This window comes from Engraulis encrasicolus, chromosome 13 (genome assembly GCF_034702125.1).
Source record: "Engraulis encrasicolus isolate BLACKSEA-1 chromosome 13, IST_EnEncr_1.0, whole genome shotgun sequence".
NCBI classification, from domain to species: Eukaryota; Metazoa; Chordata; class Actinopteri; order Clupeiformes; family Engraulidae; genus Engraulis; species Engraulis encrasicolus.
Genome location: NC_085869.1, coordinates 4,241,872 through 4,261,871, shown reverse-complemented (window position 1 = coordinate 4,261,871; position 20,000 = coordinate 4,241,872). Strand labels below are relative to the sequence as shown.

The 20,000-nt window shown below is 40.9% G+C and overlaps 2 protein-coding genes across 2 annotated transcripts in view; one reads left to right on the top strand and one right to left on the bottom strand.

The window, feature by feature from the left end:
• Positions 1–12,761, top strand: part of si:dkey-3d4.3 (kelch domain-containing protein 3) — a 34,490-nt gene extending 21,729 nt beyond the window's left edge. Inside the window, exons 8-9 of the mRNA XM_063212995.1 lie at positions 6,945–7,211; positions 11,605–12,761. Coding sequence (XP_063069065.1) covers positions 6,945–7,211; positions 11,605–12,106 — 769 coding nt within the window. The 3' untranslated portion in view covers positions 12,107–12,761. The remainder of the gene's footprint in view (positions 1–6,944; positions 7,212–11,604) is intronic.
• A 4,416-nt stretch (positions 12,762–17,177) lies between these two features.
• Positions 17,178–20,000, bottom strand: part of LOC134461470 (GTPase IMAP family member 9-like) — a 3,810-nt gene continuing 987 nt past the window's right edge. The window contains exons 2-4 of the mRNA XM_063214400.1: positions 19,322–19,909; positions 18,574–18,633; positions 17,178–17,714 (exon numbers count right to left, since the gene is read on the bottom strand). Of these exons, the coding sequence (XP_063070470.1) occupies positions 17,398–17,714; positions 18,574–18,633; positions 19,322–19,909 (965 nt within the window). The 3' untranslated portion in view covers positions 17,178–17,397. The remainder of the gene's footprint in view (positions 17,715–18,573; positions 18,634–19,321; positions 19,910–20,000) is intronic.

Below are 20,000 nucleotides of genomic sequence, written 5' to 3'. Positions count from 1 at the left end.
TCAAAACTCACTTAACAGCCCTCCTATGTAAGTACGGTAGTAGTAGTAGTAGGGACACAATGTAAATGAACACCTATCTGTACAGTTGAGGACGATATTATTAGCCCCCCTCCTGAAATTAGACATATCTCTTCATTGATCATTGAGAATGATCATTATTAATAAATGTGTGTTATTCTGGAAACAAATACACCATGGAGATAGTATCCAATAAGTTAAATTTGGACTTTTCCATTTTCACAATGAGTTTAAACAAAAAAGTGTAAAAATGGCAAGGACAAAATTATTAGCCGGGTCATTCCACGCCAAATCTCCGAATCATCCCGCACGACCATCTCAGATTTGGCAGAAAAAAATCAAGGAGGTTCACAAACGTCCCAATAGGAAAAGTGCAAAATTATAGCTCTCAACTCCTCATAGTTTTGTCATTAAAAATGTTTTTGTCAGGTACCCCCCTGACTCGTTTGGAACAGACTTCACAGAGAGCCCACTTTCAGAGTGTTGTATCTAAAAAACTACTTTAAGTAGGTCCTTGTGAATTTCAAGGGGTAACATTTGGAACATGTACTTGTGAAATGTGGATTTTCACACATCCTCTTGTCATTTACCACCGTTTTCTGGGGGCTTAAAGTTGCTTGAAAAATTCTCAGCTTTGAAATTGTGGGCATCTTTGAAGGACTGTGGTAAGCACAGTTTTAAAGGCAGAGGTTTGATTCTGTGCATGTTGTGTTGAAAGACTGATCTTCTGCGATGATCAGTTTAGAAGATATGAAGTATTTAGAATGGAAAAACTGAAACTTGGTGCCATCTTTGCCATGTCATTAAAAAAAATGTCACGACTCACCACCATATTATCAAGAGTTTTGGAAAGATTAGATGTCGCTTCTTAACATATCCAAAAACTGTGATGGTATTCTGGCTCATTTGGTCACAATGATTTTTCAAAAACCCACTGTTGGGTGACTTCCGTAGCTCCTATGAAAAATTGATAGTAGTGGCATCTTCTCCATGTTATACAAAAGAAATGACAGAACTCCCCACTATGACATTTACAGTTTTAGAAAGACTCAATGTCTGTTTTGAACATATCCAAAAACTGGGGTGGTGCTCTGTCTCATTTTTTAAGAATGGACTTGTAAAAACGGCTGTGTGACATCTGCAGCTTGCTGCTCTATTGAGGTGGGGCCCCTGCTCTGATCTTTGCAGGCTACATGGGGGCCCTATGTACCAGTATTTGCCATGAGGCCCTATGTACAATTGTTCCGCCACTGTGAATGACTTGAGCAATTTGAGTCAGACATTTTTGATACAAGTTATTTGACTTGAGCATTTTCGACACACTCAATATAATACGGCAAAAAAGTAAAAGTGGCTGTTGACAGAGTTTTTTTTCAGCTTTTTCTGAAACTACATTTCAGTAAATCAAAGGTTATAGACGTGTGTAAACTTCATCTTTAGGCACTGAAAACCAAATACCGGAATAAAGTGATGAAATGTTGAATCACTGAAACATCCCCGTAGATCTTGAAACAAGTACATCCTGACTATCACCACATCTCAATGCTTTTTATTAAAATTCATAACAATCTTTAATAACTTGTTTACCAACTTTGATTTAGTTCTGAGGTCTGCTATGGATTATTTTGGATTGTGTATGAGACATTACCTTTTACCATGTGATTATTCTTTCTACACTTGATTTGTGTTTCACTCTATGTATACATGTATGTCCCTTTGTGCACAAACATCAGGGTTAATGCAGAACATCAGTCATTAATGTTTGCTTTGCTCAGCTCTATGATAGAGATGACCCGTGACAAGCATTTCAGTTAGTATTGCAGTGGTCTAGCACCATGCTCAGGGTAGCTCAGTCATGGTGATTGGAGGGGCAGGACAGCTGTTTAGTCAGGTTACCTCCTTACGAACAGTCTCCTCCTTTTGTATCATCACTGTTTTTTTCTCTTCTCCATGATAATAAAAGTGTCCCACCCCCCAAAAAAAACCATGACAAAGGTGACCTGTTCATAGAACTTGGCCCCGCCCCAGTCCTAACCATGACCGAGGAACCTAGCGCATTGTATTGGTTCATGGCAAAGGTCTCTATGTCGAATTATTAGCTATGCACCTCTATTAACAGAGCAAAGTTCCAGAAGTCATGGGAAATTTGAGATATAGAAAAGTAATATATCCATGTCTGAGGAAGGGCCAAGGAGGCCCGAAATGTCACAAGATTATAATGAAATAAATGGGAGCATCAGTGTTGCGGTTCTTTTTTTCATTATTTTTATCAATATATGTTTACAGCTAAAAGAAATTTATTTAAAAAATCATATGCTAAAATAAACTTTGACAAACATCCTGTATCAAGACTATGTGTTAACAATGCTACTTTACCAATCAGAATGATTCAATTAATGTATCACTACTGCAATTCAAGACTTACTTTACGGTATAATAGCAAAATGTTAACTCCTACAGTGTTGAGGTTTAAACACATGGCCATAACCTTTGATTCACGCACATTTAGTTACCAAAACATTTAGTTACCTAAAAGCTAAAAGAAAAAGAAAAGTAATAATGGTATATAAATCACTCTACTGTTTCTTATTGTGTGCTTCAAAAATACTCAAGTCACATTTCTTGTATCAAAAATGCCAAAGTCAAACTGCCTGCCATTCACTGTGTCAGCCCAAATAGATTGGCACCCAAAAGCCTGCAAAGGTCATGATTATGGCCCCTACCACAAATTCAGGAGGGCCTGGACAAATGCCCTGCTTGTCCCCCTATAGCTCCGCCCCTGGTAATTCATGTGACTTAGGCATTTTCACAGGAGCTGCTGATGTAACAGCAAAGGGTTTTTCAAGAGTCATTACAAGACATTGATGCAGAACACCATCCCAGTTTTTGGATATGTTACAGACATCCTATCTTTCCAAAACTGTTCAGTTCATTGTGGTGATTGCTGTCATTGTTTTGGTATAGCATGGCAAAGTTGCCCCCCAATATCAGGTTTGCATAGGAGCAGTGGAAGTCACACAACAGTGGGTTTTTAAAAAATCATTGTGACCAAATGAGGCAGAATACCATCCCAGTTTTTGGATATGTTAAGAACAGACATCTAATCTTTCCAAAACTGTTGATAATATGGTGGTGAGTCGTGACATTTTTTTTAAATAACGTGGCAAAGATGGCACTAAGTTTCAGTCTTTCCATTTTAAATACTTCATATCTTCTAAGCTCTTCATCGCAGAAGATCAGTCTTTCAACACAACATGCACAGAATGGTTGGGAACATACATTGTCCATATCAAACCTCTGTCTTTAAAACTGCACTTACCACAGTCCTTCAAAGATGCCCACAAATTCAAAGGTGAGAATTTTTCAAGCAACTTTAAGCCACCAGAAAACGGTGGTAAATGACAAGAGGATGTGTGAAAATCCACATTTCACAAGTACATGTTCCAAATGTTACCCCTTGAAATTCACAAGGACCTACTTAAAGTAGTTTTTTAGATACAACACTCTGAAAGTGGGCTCTCTGAGAAGTCTGTTCCAAACGAGTCAGGGGGGTACCTGACAAAAACATTTTTAATGACAAAACTATGAGGAGTTGAGAGCTATAATTTTGCACTTTTCCTATTGGGACGTTTGTGAACCTCCTTGATTTTTTTCTGCCAAATCTGAGATGGTCGTGCGGGATGATTCGGAGATTTGGCGTGGAATGACCCAGCCCCCTTATCATTAATAGTCAATACAGTGCCATTTATGAACAAAAATTGACACCAGGCACTTTGATTAGTTGTTAACTATGTTGGCACATGTCCTACCAGGGATTTTGGCCCATTTTTTTCATTGCAAATAGCTAAGCTGGTCCAAATGGCATGGATGTTGAGGATGGACATTCATTTTCAGCACTCTTCAAATACTATCTAAAGGATTGAGGGCTGAACCACTCCATGAGCATGGTTTTAGTATCCTTGAAGAACATTTGAACTATTTTGGATGCAAGTTTTGGGTTATTATCTTATTGAAAGATCCAGTGAAGATCTTAGCTCCCTCTATGAGCATATTTTTGCAAGGTCACTTTCCACATTCTATCATAATTTTCAGTTTTTATGGTGCCGTACCCCCAAACAAGGTTTCCTGTGGCTGAGGCTGCCACAGAATGATGCATCCACCACCATGTTTAACCCTATCGCGCCGGATGCATCATATATGTCTCATCAAATTCAAAGCCCTCTCCACGCTGACACACAAAAAAATCGATCTGAAAAACATCCTGCGTATCATTTCCAAACGTCCTGCAGTACACGGAAACCGCCACAAGAGAGCAGCGGTCGACAACAAGTTGACCACAGCTCGGCGAAAAACAGGAAAATGGGGTAGAAGCGGTTTCCCTGACCGACGCTGAGATTTCGTCAAATTGCATAAGGTTTGTGTACAAATTTCCGAAATATAACTCTACATCCTTTAATTTGAACACTTGCTTTGTGCAATTAAGCAAGGAAGAGTTTATATTTTTACACCGTGTTGCAGAGAGATCGTGCTAAAACTGATGAGACATATAAGCACCATCCGGCGGTGGCAGGAAGTCAGTCATCAATGCATTTGCTCCATAGGGAAACTTACAAAGCATACCACGACGATCGTTTAACAAAACACACAAGTTGTTTTACTTCAAGACAAAGATATTGCCTTAAGAAACAGGTTTTACTTGCAATTTTGAAAATGCAATGCAAAATGTTGAAATTATGATCTCGTAAAAAATGCATTGAAGTGAATGGAGAAATGGTCCAATTGTAGTAATGGACCCATATATTCAAATTACACATCAAAAATGAATAATGATCTATATTACACTCATAAATAGCTTGTTGAGCATTCGATCAGCTATGTTTTTACATAGATTTTAAAAAATTACCCAACCAGGCTGTGGGAAATGTAAAATATGGTCGTGCTAAAACAAGGATAGGCTTTAAAAAATGGCAGGATCTCACTAAATATTTAAAGATAATCCTCAAATTAAATTGTCTGACAACTTTTTTAAATTAAAAAAAAGTTGTAAATGCATTAAAAGTCATTTTTCAATGGTCATGAAATTGGAATTTTCATTCATTAAAAGCCTGATGCATCATATATGATGCATTAAATATCTCAGCGACCTTAACAAAATTTTGATTTTTTTTTTTACATTTCTTATAAGGGACCAATATTGAAGCAAATTACAAAAAATTAGAATTTTCTCTCATTGCTTTCATGGTTCAGGTTTCACAGGGTTAATTGTGGAAACCATCTTATAACGATTCAAGGCCTATCCCTTTCTTCACCTGACAGAAGCAGAATTCATGCATCAAAGCAGGTGCAATTGAATATCATCAGATGAAAGCAGAGATGTTCAAAACTCATTTTTGACTTTCAAATGTTCACAGGCAAAGCTCAATAACACTCTGATATGCACTGCCTTTAGTAAAGGGGTTCTTCTGTGATGATGGCCCCAAAGCCCAATATGATGACAAGCCCTAACAACTGTCTTTCTTGGTGGGGGAAAAACTCCAGGTGAGGCCAGGTCAATAACAATCATCTAGGCAGGTGTCCAATGCTTCTTTGGTCTAATGAGGTCAAGCAGTTTCCACAGTTACACACAGTGGTGGGGCACCAAGTTTAGTCTGTTATTCAGCCTCAGACACAGGGAGTCTGGGTCTGAATCTGGATTGCTGGGTCTTCCAACAACATTGTAACCCAAATCATACATTTAGATTAGTTCAGAGGTTCTTCAAGGACACTAAAACCATGATATTGGAATCACCCGCTCATAGTACAGTCCTCAATCCCACTGAGAGTCTGTGGTCAATGTCTATGCTCAGCATCCATGCGATTTGGACCAGCTAGAACACTTTGCAGTGAAGAAATGGGCCAAAATCCCTAGTGGGGCATGTGCCAACCTAGGTAGCAACTTATCAGAGCCTGTTGTCAGTTTTGGTTCATAAATGGCGCCATATTGACTATTAATGATCAGGGGGCTAATAATTTTGTCCTTGTCATTTTTGCCCTTTTTTGTTTAAACTCGTCGTAACAATAGAAAAATCCAAATTCAACTCATTGAACATTATCTCCATCAGTGTATTTGTTTCCAGAATAATAGAAACTGTTAATAATGGTCATTCTTACTGAGAAATCAAGAGAAATGTCTAATTTCAGGAGGGGGGGCTAATAATATCGTCCTCAACTGTATCTGTGGATCAGAGCTGTACTGTGGTGTGGGATAATGAAGAGGAATATGCAAATAAAACTCTGACGTGCTTGCTCCCATTCTGTAGATTGTGTGTGTGTGTATGTGTGTGTGTGTGTGTGTGTGTGTGTGTGTGTGTGTGTGTGTGTGTGTGTGTGTGTGTGTAATGTGTATGTGTGTGTGTGTGTGTGTGTTATTTGCATGTGTATTAACAGGTACCACTTCCCTTTACTGAGTAAATTTCTTGTCAAACACCCTCGCTACACTGACTTTTATTAATTGTAGTCAGTGAATTGCCATCACAGAGGGAAGATAGGGTCTGTTATTGATTCCTGTGATTAGTTCCTGTTTAGGTTCCTGTTATTGGTTCCTGTTTAGGTTCCTGTTATTGTCTTCCCCTGTCCCCATATCTGCTTCCTCCCCTTTGCTCCACTCCACAGCTCACATACTCCATGTGCAGCGACTGAATGATTGCATCTTAGTGTGTGTGTGTGTGTGTGCGTGCGTGCATGCGTGCGTGCGTGTGTGTGTGTGTGTGTTCACAGCTCCGGCCCGTCCAAGCTCGTGGGCCACTCCATGCTGCTTTACTGCAACACTATGATTACGTGTGTGTGTGTGTGTGTGTGTGTGTGTGTGTGTGTGTGTGTGTGTGTGTGTGTGTGTGTGTGTGTGTGTGTGTGTGTGTGTGTGTGTGTGTGTGTGTGTGTGTTCACAGCTCCGGCCCGTCGAAGCTCGTGGGTCACTCCATGCTTCTGTATCGGGACTCCCTGCTGGTATTCGGAGGAGGCGACACCCTCGGTTCCCCCGGCAACGGCCTCTGGAGACTCGACCTCACTTCCTCTTCTTCCTCCGGCGGTAGCAGCAGCAGCAGTCACTTGTGGGACAAGATGGCCGCCGTCAAGGGCTCCAGTCCGCCTGGCAAAGCGCACCACTGTGCCGTGGGACTGGGCCCTGGGTTCCAGCCCTCCTGGGCCAGATGCAGGTCAGACTCCAGCCCCAGCAATGGAAGAGCTCTTTTCCAAAATGAGATATATCCACTTCATAAAATGTTGGGAAATTGACATTTTTGTCATTACAAAATGCATTTTATAGAGGTTTAAAAAGCATGTTCTCCAAACATAGCCTAAATGGCAAGAGTTCACACATAGATGATAGGACTACTTATCAGTCAATTCCAATATTAAAATGGTGGATATAGCGTTTTGGAAAATAACTTTTCAATTGTTTAACCACATCGATTTGAACACTAGATACGGCGCTGACCACTCCCTTGGATTGGAATGAATATATAACATTATAATATTATAATTAATGATTAATAATACATTTTATTTGGAACGCCTTTCAAGATACTCAAGGACACTTTACAGGGCATAATAGTCAGAAGTAGAATGGTAAACACAACAAAACAACGGCTGAAGTCAGATCGCCACCATCTTTGAACAGCATGTTGCTGCAAATTAATCTGTGACAAGGCAATACACACATTACCTTGTACGCAGCGGTATTATCTATTAAAAATATCATTATACTGCCCTAAGATGGCGGTGCCCAGGGTTGAGCCACCCCAAAATGCTGAACATGGCATCTAGTGTTCATATCTATGGTTTTACCATACACCGTCCTCAACTTCACTCACCTGTGCAATTGTTCACATGATTGCCCTCTAGTGGTTGTGTCAATATTGCACCACGCACGCCTGTCACGCCACCTTTCATTGAAGTGAGCTACTAACTATGTGCAGAAAATGGTTGTAAAATATGCATGACAATGTATTGTTGTATGTAACGTGTATGCACACGCATACCCTAAAGAAAGCATATTCCAACCTTTAACCACTTCATGCAGAGTCTCTATTATTTACCATATAATTCCAATATTCTACCATAGCACACAGTGGCCATTGGTGTTACCACAGCAGACAACTACGCAGTTGAGACAAAATGTAATTTTATCAAGCCTTTTGTCTTATTTTTAAACCAATGTCACTGACATTATTCAGTCCAGTTGGATTGATTGGCTGAGGGCAACCACACAGTAAAAAATATTCCCGTGATGTCACAGGGAATTACTGGCTACTAATTGCATTCATTTCACAGTAGTTTACTGTGGCCATCCTCACAGTTTACTGTGATCTTCTCACAGTAGTTTACTGTGGCCACACCACAGTAAGTTACTGTCACCCTACCCACACTACCATGATCCCACCCCTCCATTCATCACCACAAAAGAGGTAGCTACCATGTTATTGTGGCACCTCCCATTCCCCACCATGACTGAGACAACTGTGGCATGGAACCAGTCCATCACACTGCTCTACTGAATTGATAGGCCGAACTATCCATAACCACAGAGAAACTCAAGTATCTGCAATATGTGCAATATTATCATCATTTGATAGTTATAGTCTCCTGGATGATAGTACATTAACCAGTGTGCATAGAATACTCTGGTTGAGCATAATTAGACAAACCTGAAATTTCTTGATCAAGCAAGCAACACTCCAAAAATGATACCTGCTACCACAATACTCACTACCAACTAAATAGCTAGCCAGCCAACAAACCAGTCCACCGGCCAACCAAAAGAGTCAGTTGTCAGCTAGCCAGCCAAAGAGCCGGCTAACCAACTAACACTCATTTAGTCAGCCAACTAACCAACAAACAAGTCAGCTGTATGGCTAGCCAGCTTACAAACCAGCCATCCAGTCAACCAAAAGAGTCAGTTAGCCAGCCAACCAGCTGGCCAACAAACAGTCAGTTGGTCGGTCAGTTAGCTCACTAACCAACAAACCGGACAGAGAGCCAGCGAACCAGTCATTTAGGCAAGCAACTCAAGCATTGTGACAGTCTGAGTTTATATAGAGGTGAAAGTTAACCATGTGACCAGAGTAATCAGGCATGTGGCAGCTTCAGGTAGTAATTCAATGAACTTGTAACAGTCCTATGTACTCAAGTGAGGTCAGGTACTAATTGACAGATTGATTGGGCACTACCATTGTTCCTGGTTGATGGTTGGCAATATCAATCATGTCATGCAGCATTTGACTTTCAATTGTGCAATGACACTTTTCAAGATAGGCTAATTGTGTTTAATATGTGGCAATATTCTGATTTAAAATTGGATGCTGGAGTTGTGCACATCCAAGACAAAGGCATTAGCAGGTGCCAACTTAAGAAAGTGTTTGTGTAGCACATTGGTTGCAACTTAATTTATTGGAAGCAGAACCAGCAACATTTCCAATCATAGACCTTCTTCTAATTAGGCCTGGCAATTAGTAATTACAATCAATCATGGCCAGGAGCAACCCAAAGTGACATACAGATATGCAACATTGGTTACTGTCCCTAGGGTAATGTCGGGTTAGGAGGGATTAGAACCTGCAACTCTCTGATCTTAAGTCCACCTCCCTAACCATTAGGCCAAGGCAGCCACATAGTGCACCCAATCATGGCCTAGAGCCATTAAACACCTGTTATAACAGCACAGTAGTTAACTGTGATATGACGAAAAGTCTCTCTGGATTTCACAGTAACAAATTATGGCAGAATATCACAGTATGTTACTGTGAAATGAATGCAATTAGTAGCCAGTAACTCCCTGTGAGTTCACAGTAAGATATTGTTACACACTTGAAGTGGGCGAAAGTTCAATGGGAAGGCATGTCAGTTGGGTTGAAGGCTGACGCCTTTACCATAGTTAACTGTGATACGACGAATTCACAGTATGTTACTGTGAAATGAATGCAATTAGTAGCCAGTAACTCCCTGTGAGTTCACAGTAAGATATTGTTACACACTTGAAGTGGGCGAAAGTTCAATGGGAAGGCATGTCAGTTGGGTTGAGGGCTGACGCCTTTACTCAAAGTGATACACAAATATACAATGTTGGTTGCTGCCCCTAGGGCAATGTAGGGTTTGGAGGGATTTGAACTTGCAACTCACTGAACTTAAGTCCACCTCCCTAACCATTAGGCCAAGGCTGCCACATAGCACAACCTGGGCCTTCAGAGAGTTCATTGACATTTACAGCTAACTATTTAGTCATCAACTTCTTGTTTGCTACATGTCTTCCCATGCTTGGTCATCTCCTTTTTTCTCACTTCCTCATGGCAATATGTACAACCTGAGGGGGAGGGGCTTAGGACATATGGGCTTCAGATCGTGTCCCATCATGCAATGCACTTATGGAGAGCCATTTATCTAGAAGTAATATCTTAAGTGTGCTTCAAAATATTACTCCTTGTTATATTCTGTGTTTATTGTAGGGGTTGTACTATTTAAAGTGGTACACAAGAAAAATGACCATATTCCCACAGTCATGAAGATGGTCATGTATATCTCCCAATATATAAAAGCTCATTCTCCTGTTATTTGACAGAGAGTGGGGAACACATAGTCAACTGATGATGGGTGTATACATGTATACCACAAGACAATAAGAATGAAATAATTTGCTGAAAATGTCAATGAAAGGTGTGATTGTAATGAAGAGCCCAACCTGTCTATGACTGAAGTTGTGCCCCAATGCACTATTAATTCAATAGATACTCCGCCCACACAGTAGTTTACTGTGATGTTTCCTACTTTATCACTTTGGCATGCTGGTTATCCTTGAAGAGCACAGTAAAATACTGTGATGTGCTAGTTAGGTGAGAAATGGCAAGTGATACAATGATTTCAAACTAATTTGCTGTGTGCCGTGTGACCATCACAGTAGCATAGTGTATCAGAACATCAGAGTAATTAATTGTGAGATTTCACAGTAAATTACTCTGAAATCCTTGTAAGTTTTTACTGTGCAGACACTGGTTCCAACAAATTGCAATGCACTACAGTATGCCAACACTCGATTCCATTGTATTCAATACAACCTTTCTTACCGGAGCCAATGTCTACCGATGTCAGCTGTTGATTGCGATTGAGCTCTACTGTTGATTGACAGCTGATTGTTAAAATCCATTGTTGAATCCACCTGTTGCTATGCTTGTATTGTGTACATGGGTTTCCTGTTTGTAAACAATCCCTGTCTGCGTGCGCAGCCAGGGTTCCTCTTCAACCTCTGATTGGTGGAAACTGCTGTCACTCAAACAATGCTCTTACAGGGTTGGCTGCGTGGCATCTTGCCCTTCCTCACATTGCGAATGTTTGCAAACAGGAAACCCATCTATTCAGCATAAAGTGTGCCACGAGGATAATCAAAATAGCTGGATCTGATGTGGGTCCGAAATGCTGTGGGAGCCAGTGTGCATGCTGTCAAAATCAATATTTCAGACCAAGAAAAGCTTCATCTTGATGTATTTCAGCCCAATAAAGCTTCATCTTGATGAATTTCAGACCAAGAAAAGCTTCATCTTGATGTATTTCCCCGTGCAGGTCCAACAGCAGCAGGTCCGCCCCCGCCAGCCTGCTCGGCAGCCCCAGGACCAGCCCCTCCCCTTTGGGCAAGTTCCGCCCCTTCAAGAACAAGCTGTCGCCGGCCCCCAGCCCGCTGCTAGAGGGCGCCATCGAGCTGCAGACGCTCAGCAGCAGGACGACGACGGACAGCGGGATCGGATCGGGCAGATCCAGGGACTACGAGGTGGTGGAGCTGAAGGGAGTGGAAGAGGAGGAGGAGGAGGTGGGGGAGGGGGAGGAGAGGGACTACTTCCGGCTTGGAGGTTCGTCGTGCCTCACGTTCGAGAACCAGGACGCCTTCCGGAAGCACTGGAACACGGAGGGGGAAAGAGACGAGGAGGGGGAGGGGGAGGGGGAGGCGTCCTCGGACTGCTCGGAGGAGAGCATAGAGCATCACCTGCCCGAGGCCATGCTGATGATCGGGGGCAAGCCGCTGGCGTGCGGCAAGACGTCCATCTCCGTGTGGCAGATGGCCCTCTGACACAGCACACAGCAGGACATGTGGCAGTGTCAATTCAACACCTAGTAGGGACATTTGGCACTTTGTAGCGTAAGGAGGAACCGCCCACCGATGAGTTACCTTTTTAATCTATTTTTATTTACGTGACATTTCAGGCCCTTCCTCAGGCGTGGTTCTTCCTTACCCTATGACCCATGAACTTTAATTGTTAATTCAACACTTAGTAGGGACATTTAGCAGTGTTCATTCAACACGGTAAGGAGGAACCGCACGCCAATGACTTACCTTTTTAAATCTGGTTTTATTTCCTTGACATTTCGGGTAACCGCGGCCCTTCCTCAGGCGCGGTTCTTCCTTACCCTATGACCCATGAACTTTACGCTTTGACCCTTCACCCGGCTAAAATGAATTGGATATGTGTGAGATCTCACTTAAAAGGGTGGGGTTGCAGGTATGACATTACATTGGGGGAACTCCCCCAGGATTCTAAGGTTCTACATAGACTCCTATGAGCCTGCGGAACCCCCAACATGATGTCATAATGGTACATTTTCTTAAAATGGTTAACCTGCAACCGCACCTTTAAATTCACCACTTTAACAGAGAGTTAGATTCAACACTCTCCTAACTAGTCCTAGAGTCTAAGTGCTGAGTTAACACTGCACAAATTAGTGTGCAGGAAGAAAGAGGGAGAGGATTTTGATAACACAATATTTTAACAGTGTCGTTGTTACAGGTACACTGTTACAGTTTGGCTGAATCTGGAATGTTGACTTGTTCACTACCGAGTGCACTATACACCTAATGCACCTAATGCAGCTCTATGCACCCTGCGTAGTATACTGCATACATACAGCTCTATGCACCCTGCGTAGTATACTGCATACATACAGCTCTATGCACCCTGCGTAGTATACTGCATACATACAGTCTACATACTGCATACAGTGTACATACTGCATACAGTGTAAACAAGTAAGCATGCCAGACACGGCCACAGTGTCTTGGTATCTACCCAGTTATGTACACCGATGTAAGCTGTGTAAAAATATCTCATCTCATACTCGTAACAGGAGTAGTAGGATCTCTCTTCTATAGGATATAATATTATAATACACATTATACATTAATTATACACACATTATACATGTTTACAGAAAGTACTACAAGGTTGTACCTCTTGAGTTAGATACACTCTAACACATGACACCGTTAAAATGTAATTGTTGCCGTTATTATACTTATACTAGAGATATATTATTAAGATATTTTTTTCACCAATGATTTCTTTCTCTGTGAGAAAATGAAATATCAGAATATGATCCTATTTGAATAGGTATTCATTGTGCACTAAAATCTACAGGAAGTTTAATAGCACATGTTGTCTGGTTACATTTTTTTGTGTTAAGACTAACATGAAAGGCTATGTATGGCCATTCAAGGTTGTCAATGACAATAGCCCGAGTTGCTCTGGCCCACTGTAAAATGTCACTTTGTAATTCACCAGCCTTGAGTTTACAGTATTTTTTTACATATTTGATTTCACGCGATATGATTTACAATCACTGACTTAAACGCAGTAGAGTTTCATTCCCTACATGTGAGATAGATATGGATGTGTGGAGTTCCATGTTCTAGTTCTATTCATGGATTTTGCATGATATGTGACACAACTCTGCTGTGGTTATGGATGAAACAGACCAAAGCTGAGCAATACAACCAGGAATACACACGCACCCCACGTAAAAGACGGAGTTATGAAGGTATTAAAGGATAGACTGTATGAACAGAAACGGGCATGCACTGTAATTGACTAACTGTATGAATAGGCCTTTATGTGCCACGAATAGTGTGGAAAAATGGTGCCACCTAGTGGGAAATGTGAACCTTAGCAACCACTCCTAAATTCATGCAACTCTTCATTTGAATTAATCCTTGTACAAGAAACCTAACAGCAACTTACATGTTTTTACCATTTGGCCTGGTGGGTCTTGTTTATTAGCCTCTGTGTACAACGCAGCTCAGTTTGCGTGCTTGCCTTTCATGCATTTATGTGTGTTTTTCAGTTTGGTATTATTGTCACTGTATAAATTCAGTATTAACCTACAGTATGCACACTCCCATGATGGTCCTGATATTTACAATGAATGCATGAACCCTATTTTGTCAAACAATTGAGCAACCCCATGATAGTTCAGTTATACTGGGGGGTGGGGGTGGGGGTGGATTATCGGATGCAAGCCAGGCAGCTAGCAGAATTCAGCATGGGAGATTAGTGAACATCACATTCAAAACTTCATACTGAACATCACATTCAAAACTTCATACAGATATGCTATTGACTTTTTAGCTCACTTGGTGAGTGAGGTTGTGGGTTTGAGACAGGGTTTGCTGTAAGGATGTGGGCTGTGCAGAATGACCTTGTTTACAGTAGCACCATTTTCTTGCTGTGCATCTCTGTGAGTGGTTTCTTTGGCTTTATGCTATAACAGATCTAATGTAAAAAGAAGGCCAGTTGTCAACATGAAATGTAACATGTCGAAGGCAAATAAAAACAGCTATGATATTCCTATTTTTAATGCAAAGTGATTCACTTGTCTCTTTATAAATGTGGATATGCTATGTGAATGTCAATATGCAAAAATGACAGCAACTACTACTAGGCCTACATTTAACAGTGTATTTGATAGTGTATGTCTGTTAAATAAGTTTCTATTAATGTTTTTTTTATTTATTTTTTTTAACCATTGACCATGTCTGGAGGGTTCATGTATAGTAGGCTACTTTCAAGCACCACTGTAGGCCCGAGAGGGACCAATACACAAGATAACAATAAAACAAATAAAAACATAAAAAAGAATAAGATCATCATCAACTCAAGATGGTAATTATACAGTCTGAGGGTCCAATGTGTAAAAGTGCAGAAAGTGCCGGAGTAGCAATACTGTATTTGGGCAAATTCAGCATAGCTATGACAGGCCTTACAAAGCATTTTATATTTTGGTCCTATTACATTGCACTACATTTGGCAGACTGGCAGAGTCCAAACTCCCCATACAGGTGAGGTTATTTGTCGTAATCCATTTGAGGGCGACTTGTGGTTCAACAACTCACATTTCTGTTCAGTTTCGAACTTTGGTTTTCAGTTGGTGATGTCTTCAGAGGAAGTCGCCGTGGCTGTCAGAGGTATGCATTTTATCTTTAATGTGGGCTTAACAATATGCATTTTATCTTTAATATGTTTGATAAACACTGAATATTGCATTAGGGAAGAAAAAATGATCATCCCTGAAATATTAGTATAAATTCGGGCAATTTTGAACATTTGAAAAGAAATATATCCCTGTATTTCCTCGAAGGTTTCTAATAAGCTATATATTTGTTTCTCATTTTTACAATGAAAGTCTATTGACATTCTTCAGAATAGCAAATTTGACCTTGACAATGACCTTTTAAGGTCACAATCACACATTCTCCTCATGAAATAGTCAGAAATGATTTCCTCTCCAAAAATTGGTCAGAATTGATGAATGGCATGTGTATAAACAGTTTAAAAGTAAAAAACACAGGTTTTTGTCATAGTCGATGGCGGCCATATTTGGCGGCCATATTGTGAAAAATCTGGCACTATGGTGGACGAGCACCTCCGTGATTTTTAATGTCTAGGAACCCACTAACTCAATTCCAGTGAGAAACGCCCCCAACTCAAAGTTGCGAACGGGTCTACATGGCTGGTCCAGGACTACGAGGTGAGTACGGAAATATTATTCTTCTTCTACGGTCAGTATTGGAAGCATCAGGGAAGCATGCAATGCCACTTCTGCGAGGGTCGGAGTGTGGAACAGGTCATAGGACAGCGTGAATGTTTGTCAGCTGTCCTTAATTACCCCCAGCAATTACTGCTGACCAACAGCTGCAGTTAATTTGGCCACAAACTGAACAATAAGCCCATACGACTTTGATGCTGTCGACCAACGTTGACGGAAGCACGTGAGCGAGAACTTGTTGTCACGATGTGGGTGTTATTAAATACAGCGCATCTAAAGTCTGCCACAAATATGAACGAGACGATGAGCTCGCACCAGTTTGCTCTACTAACACACCACGTGTGAGGAGTGGGGGGACAGGCAATGAGGAGGAGCTGAAGTGGGGACCTGCGCAAACTTGTGTAGAGGTGTGAGACAAGACCCATATACACACGTGAGTGAGTTGTTGACCAACCAGTTCATGGGCGCGTGACCTCGGAGGCAGTCCGCCGATGAGCATTGAAGGGGATAAGCAACTGCAGAGGTTGCAAGATCTGACTGCAGCCGCATTCATCCCGCGATAGTTTTACACCATGTGACATGTAACCTCGTCAACGCAACGTCGACGAAATTTCAAAGTTTGACAGGAAATCTAACCGTCATGCAGCATTTTGATCCAGGGTGCATTGCTGTCTTCATGCGCATGCATGCGTTGATGCGAAATCGAATGCACTTAGTGACAACCGTATATCCTCTTTCGGCACATTTTCGCGGAGTTTCCGGATTTTGCGGAGTATGGGAATTGTATCCATTGCACCCACTGATTATGCGCAAGGGAGTTGATTTTCCATCCACTCGTGTCCTCAGGCAACGCCCCCGTACGACACCTTGGCCAATGCATTTCCCCCAAGAGATTGTTCTTCTGTGTCGAGTTTCTTTGGCCAGAACTAACGCAGGTTGCTCGATTTATATCATCAATGCAGTCATAATGTGATTGGAGGGGGGCGTAGTCATTAGGTGACAAGGCCAGGTAGAGTTGTGTGTCGTTTGCATATTTATGGTAGTTAATAGAGTTCTGTTCATGATTTGCCCTAGAGGCAGCATATAAAGGGAATGTATTCACTTTCAGAACAACACTTCACAATGGGAGATTCAAAGGGTTTGACTTTCATAAAATAAACATTATAGACTATATTTAGGCTACATTGTATATTTGACACATAATCATATAATCCTTGCTGTCCAGGTAATTCGACTGACATTGAAATTTGTCACAAAATTGATTACTTGATTGAAACATTTACATTTTGAATGATATAACAACATTGGAAGACAGTTCAAAGAGGTACATATTTGGTTACTGTTAATAATTTTATACATAAAGTGATTTCAAACACAAAACAAAAAATATGAATTATGTAGCTGAACACATTTCTTTACCATTTTACTGATAACTGGCACTCATTGCATTTCAGTAGGCCTAGTCTAGTAGTATACTTGGAATCACTTTTTGTCTTTGTCTTGTTCCAGAAGCTGATTGGTTGATTCAGTAAATAGTCTTTGTGATTAGAGAACGTTGTCATCCTCCTCCTCCTTCTTCTTTGTTGACTTCTTATTGCCATCTGCCTCGTGCTCTTCACTCTCTGATCTCTCCTGTGATTCAAGAGCCTTTCTCAGTTTTAACAAGTTTGGGACTTTAAACCCTATAGAATCAGGACCTCGACTAGAACCTGCTCTAGAACCTAAAGATCCAATTCCAGAACTTTGAGAAGATGTTGTGGACCTCATAGTCCCCTGTAGAGAGCTGATGTCAAAGCTTGCTCTAGACCTGAAGGAGCTGTAGGCAGAGCTGGTGAAGGACCAATGGTCTGAATCTCCACTCACTAGGAAACAAGACAAAGTCATTTATTAAAAAGAGGATTTTGAAGGAAGAGCTACATTAGCAGACAGTGTTCTAGACAAAGAGGTGGAACGACTCATCTAGGACTGGGCAATATGACGATATATATCGTTATCGTGATATAAAAGTGTATATCGTGACCTTTCTCCTATATCGTTTATATCGTGATATTCAATTGTATAAAATTGATTAAATTACTATCATTTAATTACATTTCATGTTGTCACAATACACACTATAAGTTTATGTAACTGTAAAAAGAAGAATAAAAAGATCCATTTTAAAGAAAGGTTGTGTTGCGACAGGAAAAAATAAAGAGCAAATGAAGAGAATAACTGAAAACGTATGTAATTGTGCTATATCGTGATGTAGATCGTTATCGTGTTATAAGTAATCCATATCGTATTTTTTTCCATATTGCCCAGCCCTACACTCATCAGTCATTCTGTGATACTGCTCCTGTTCCCTAAATATAAATACAACATTAGCACGGTTGAGCGCGTCCTCATCTCCACCTCAGGTGCGCTGCACGTTCCATCCTCTCTGCAGACCCGGGAAACATGCCTGTCGTGCCGCACAGTGGGAGCATTCGGCTCGCATCCGACTGTCAGCTCGTATAGTGTGAGGACGTGAGTCTTTAGATGCAAACTTTTAAATTGTGAAATTCCCTCGTACAGTGTGAGCAGGAGCATAATACCCACGAGTGAAAATATCGCACAGTGTTTGCCGCCTTAAGGGATAGCCCTGCTTGGTGGTAAGGAACCACTGACACTCATAACTTGACAATATTTCATTAAAGAATATGAAATGTTTGATATAAAAATATGAAACATTACACTTACTATATGGAGGAACCCAGTCCATGCTGCGTGCTTTCCTTACAGGCCGTGGCTCCTCTGGTCCTGAAAATAAAATATACCCTGTATTAATTGAATCAAACTAGATGGCAACTACATAAGGGCAGTGTCATGGAGGATGTCAAACGTTTGTGGTTGAGTGTAAGCGACATTTGTTTCTACTTACTATCGAAAGCTTAATTACACTACCAGTCAAAAGTCCTAAAACTCTGTGATTTTTCCAGTTATTTATTACAATTGCAGTTGCAATTCAAGCTGTAGATATCAACTGATAATCCATCGATTTTGGAGGACATCTTGTCCAGGGAGTAAATCAGCAGTTAGCAGTAGTCAATGTTAAAGGTGGCTACACTCTAGTTAGAAGTCTTTTCTGTCCATGGAATGAAAAATGCTAGGCCTAAATGTAATTTGTAAATCCTTGTGATATATTGTCTAGTCTATATATTAATTCCACAGATACCTTTTCCACAATCAAATCACGTATGTGTTGTATATTTTGAATATACTGTACATTGTTTAAACCAGAACTGAAAGTGAAACAAAATGAGCTGAATTATCAGTAAAATGTATGGTGGGGGGAAGATATGTTCTAAAACTTTTGACAGGTAATGAATTTGAAAACTTTATAATTCTAATGAGGTTCATTTTCATACAGCTTGAAAGTTCATTTATAGTATTATAAAAAATATATGTATATAAAACAGCCTTTTGCACATCACATTAAATTACTTACGGATCCAATAACACCATCCTCTGTTTGCTGCCACCACCATCTCTTCTATCTTCTCCATCAGCTGTGTGACCTGCATGTGGTCACCTCTTTTGTTGTTGAGGACATGATATCTGTTCCCACATTTCTCTACCAGCCACTGCAGACACACTCCTTCACTCTCAATGTGCTGCTCAATGGATCTGTCTCCAAGCCAGTCTCCATGTGTGAACAGTACCATAGTGTCACTCCACACTCTCTCACCCAGAAGCTCCAGGTGTTCCTGCACTGATCTTCTGTATATCTCTGTGAATGACCGATTCACACTTATGACCAGCAGTAGAGCTTGAGGTCCAGGAGGACACAGAGGCAGTCTTAGCTCGATTTCCTCTTCAGTCATGCTGGGTGTTTCTTCTGTAGTCCAGGTATTCCATCCTGGAGCCTCCACCACAGTGACGTGTCTCCCTGCTACTTCTCCTTGTCTCTCCACACACTGAGCTGTTCTAACTGCAGTACCAAACTCCTCTCTGCCCAGGATGGTGTTTCCTGATGAACTCTTCCCAACATATCTGCATCCTAGCAGCACAATCCCCAATTCTGACAGGAAGAAACACAAATGAGGCCGCAGTTCCAGTTGTTAGTGCAAAGATCTTGAAATATCCCTTCCGAAATATGGAGATGGTCTATCAAAGTTAGAAAATAC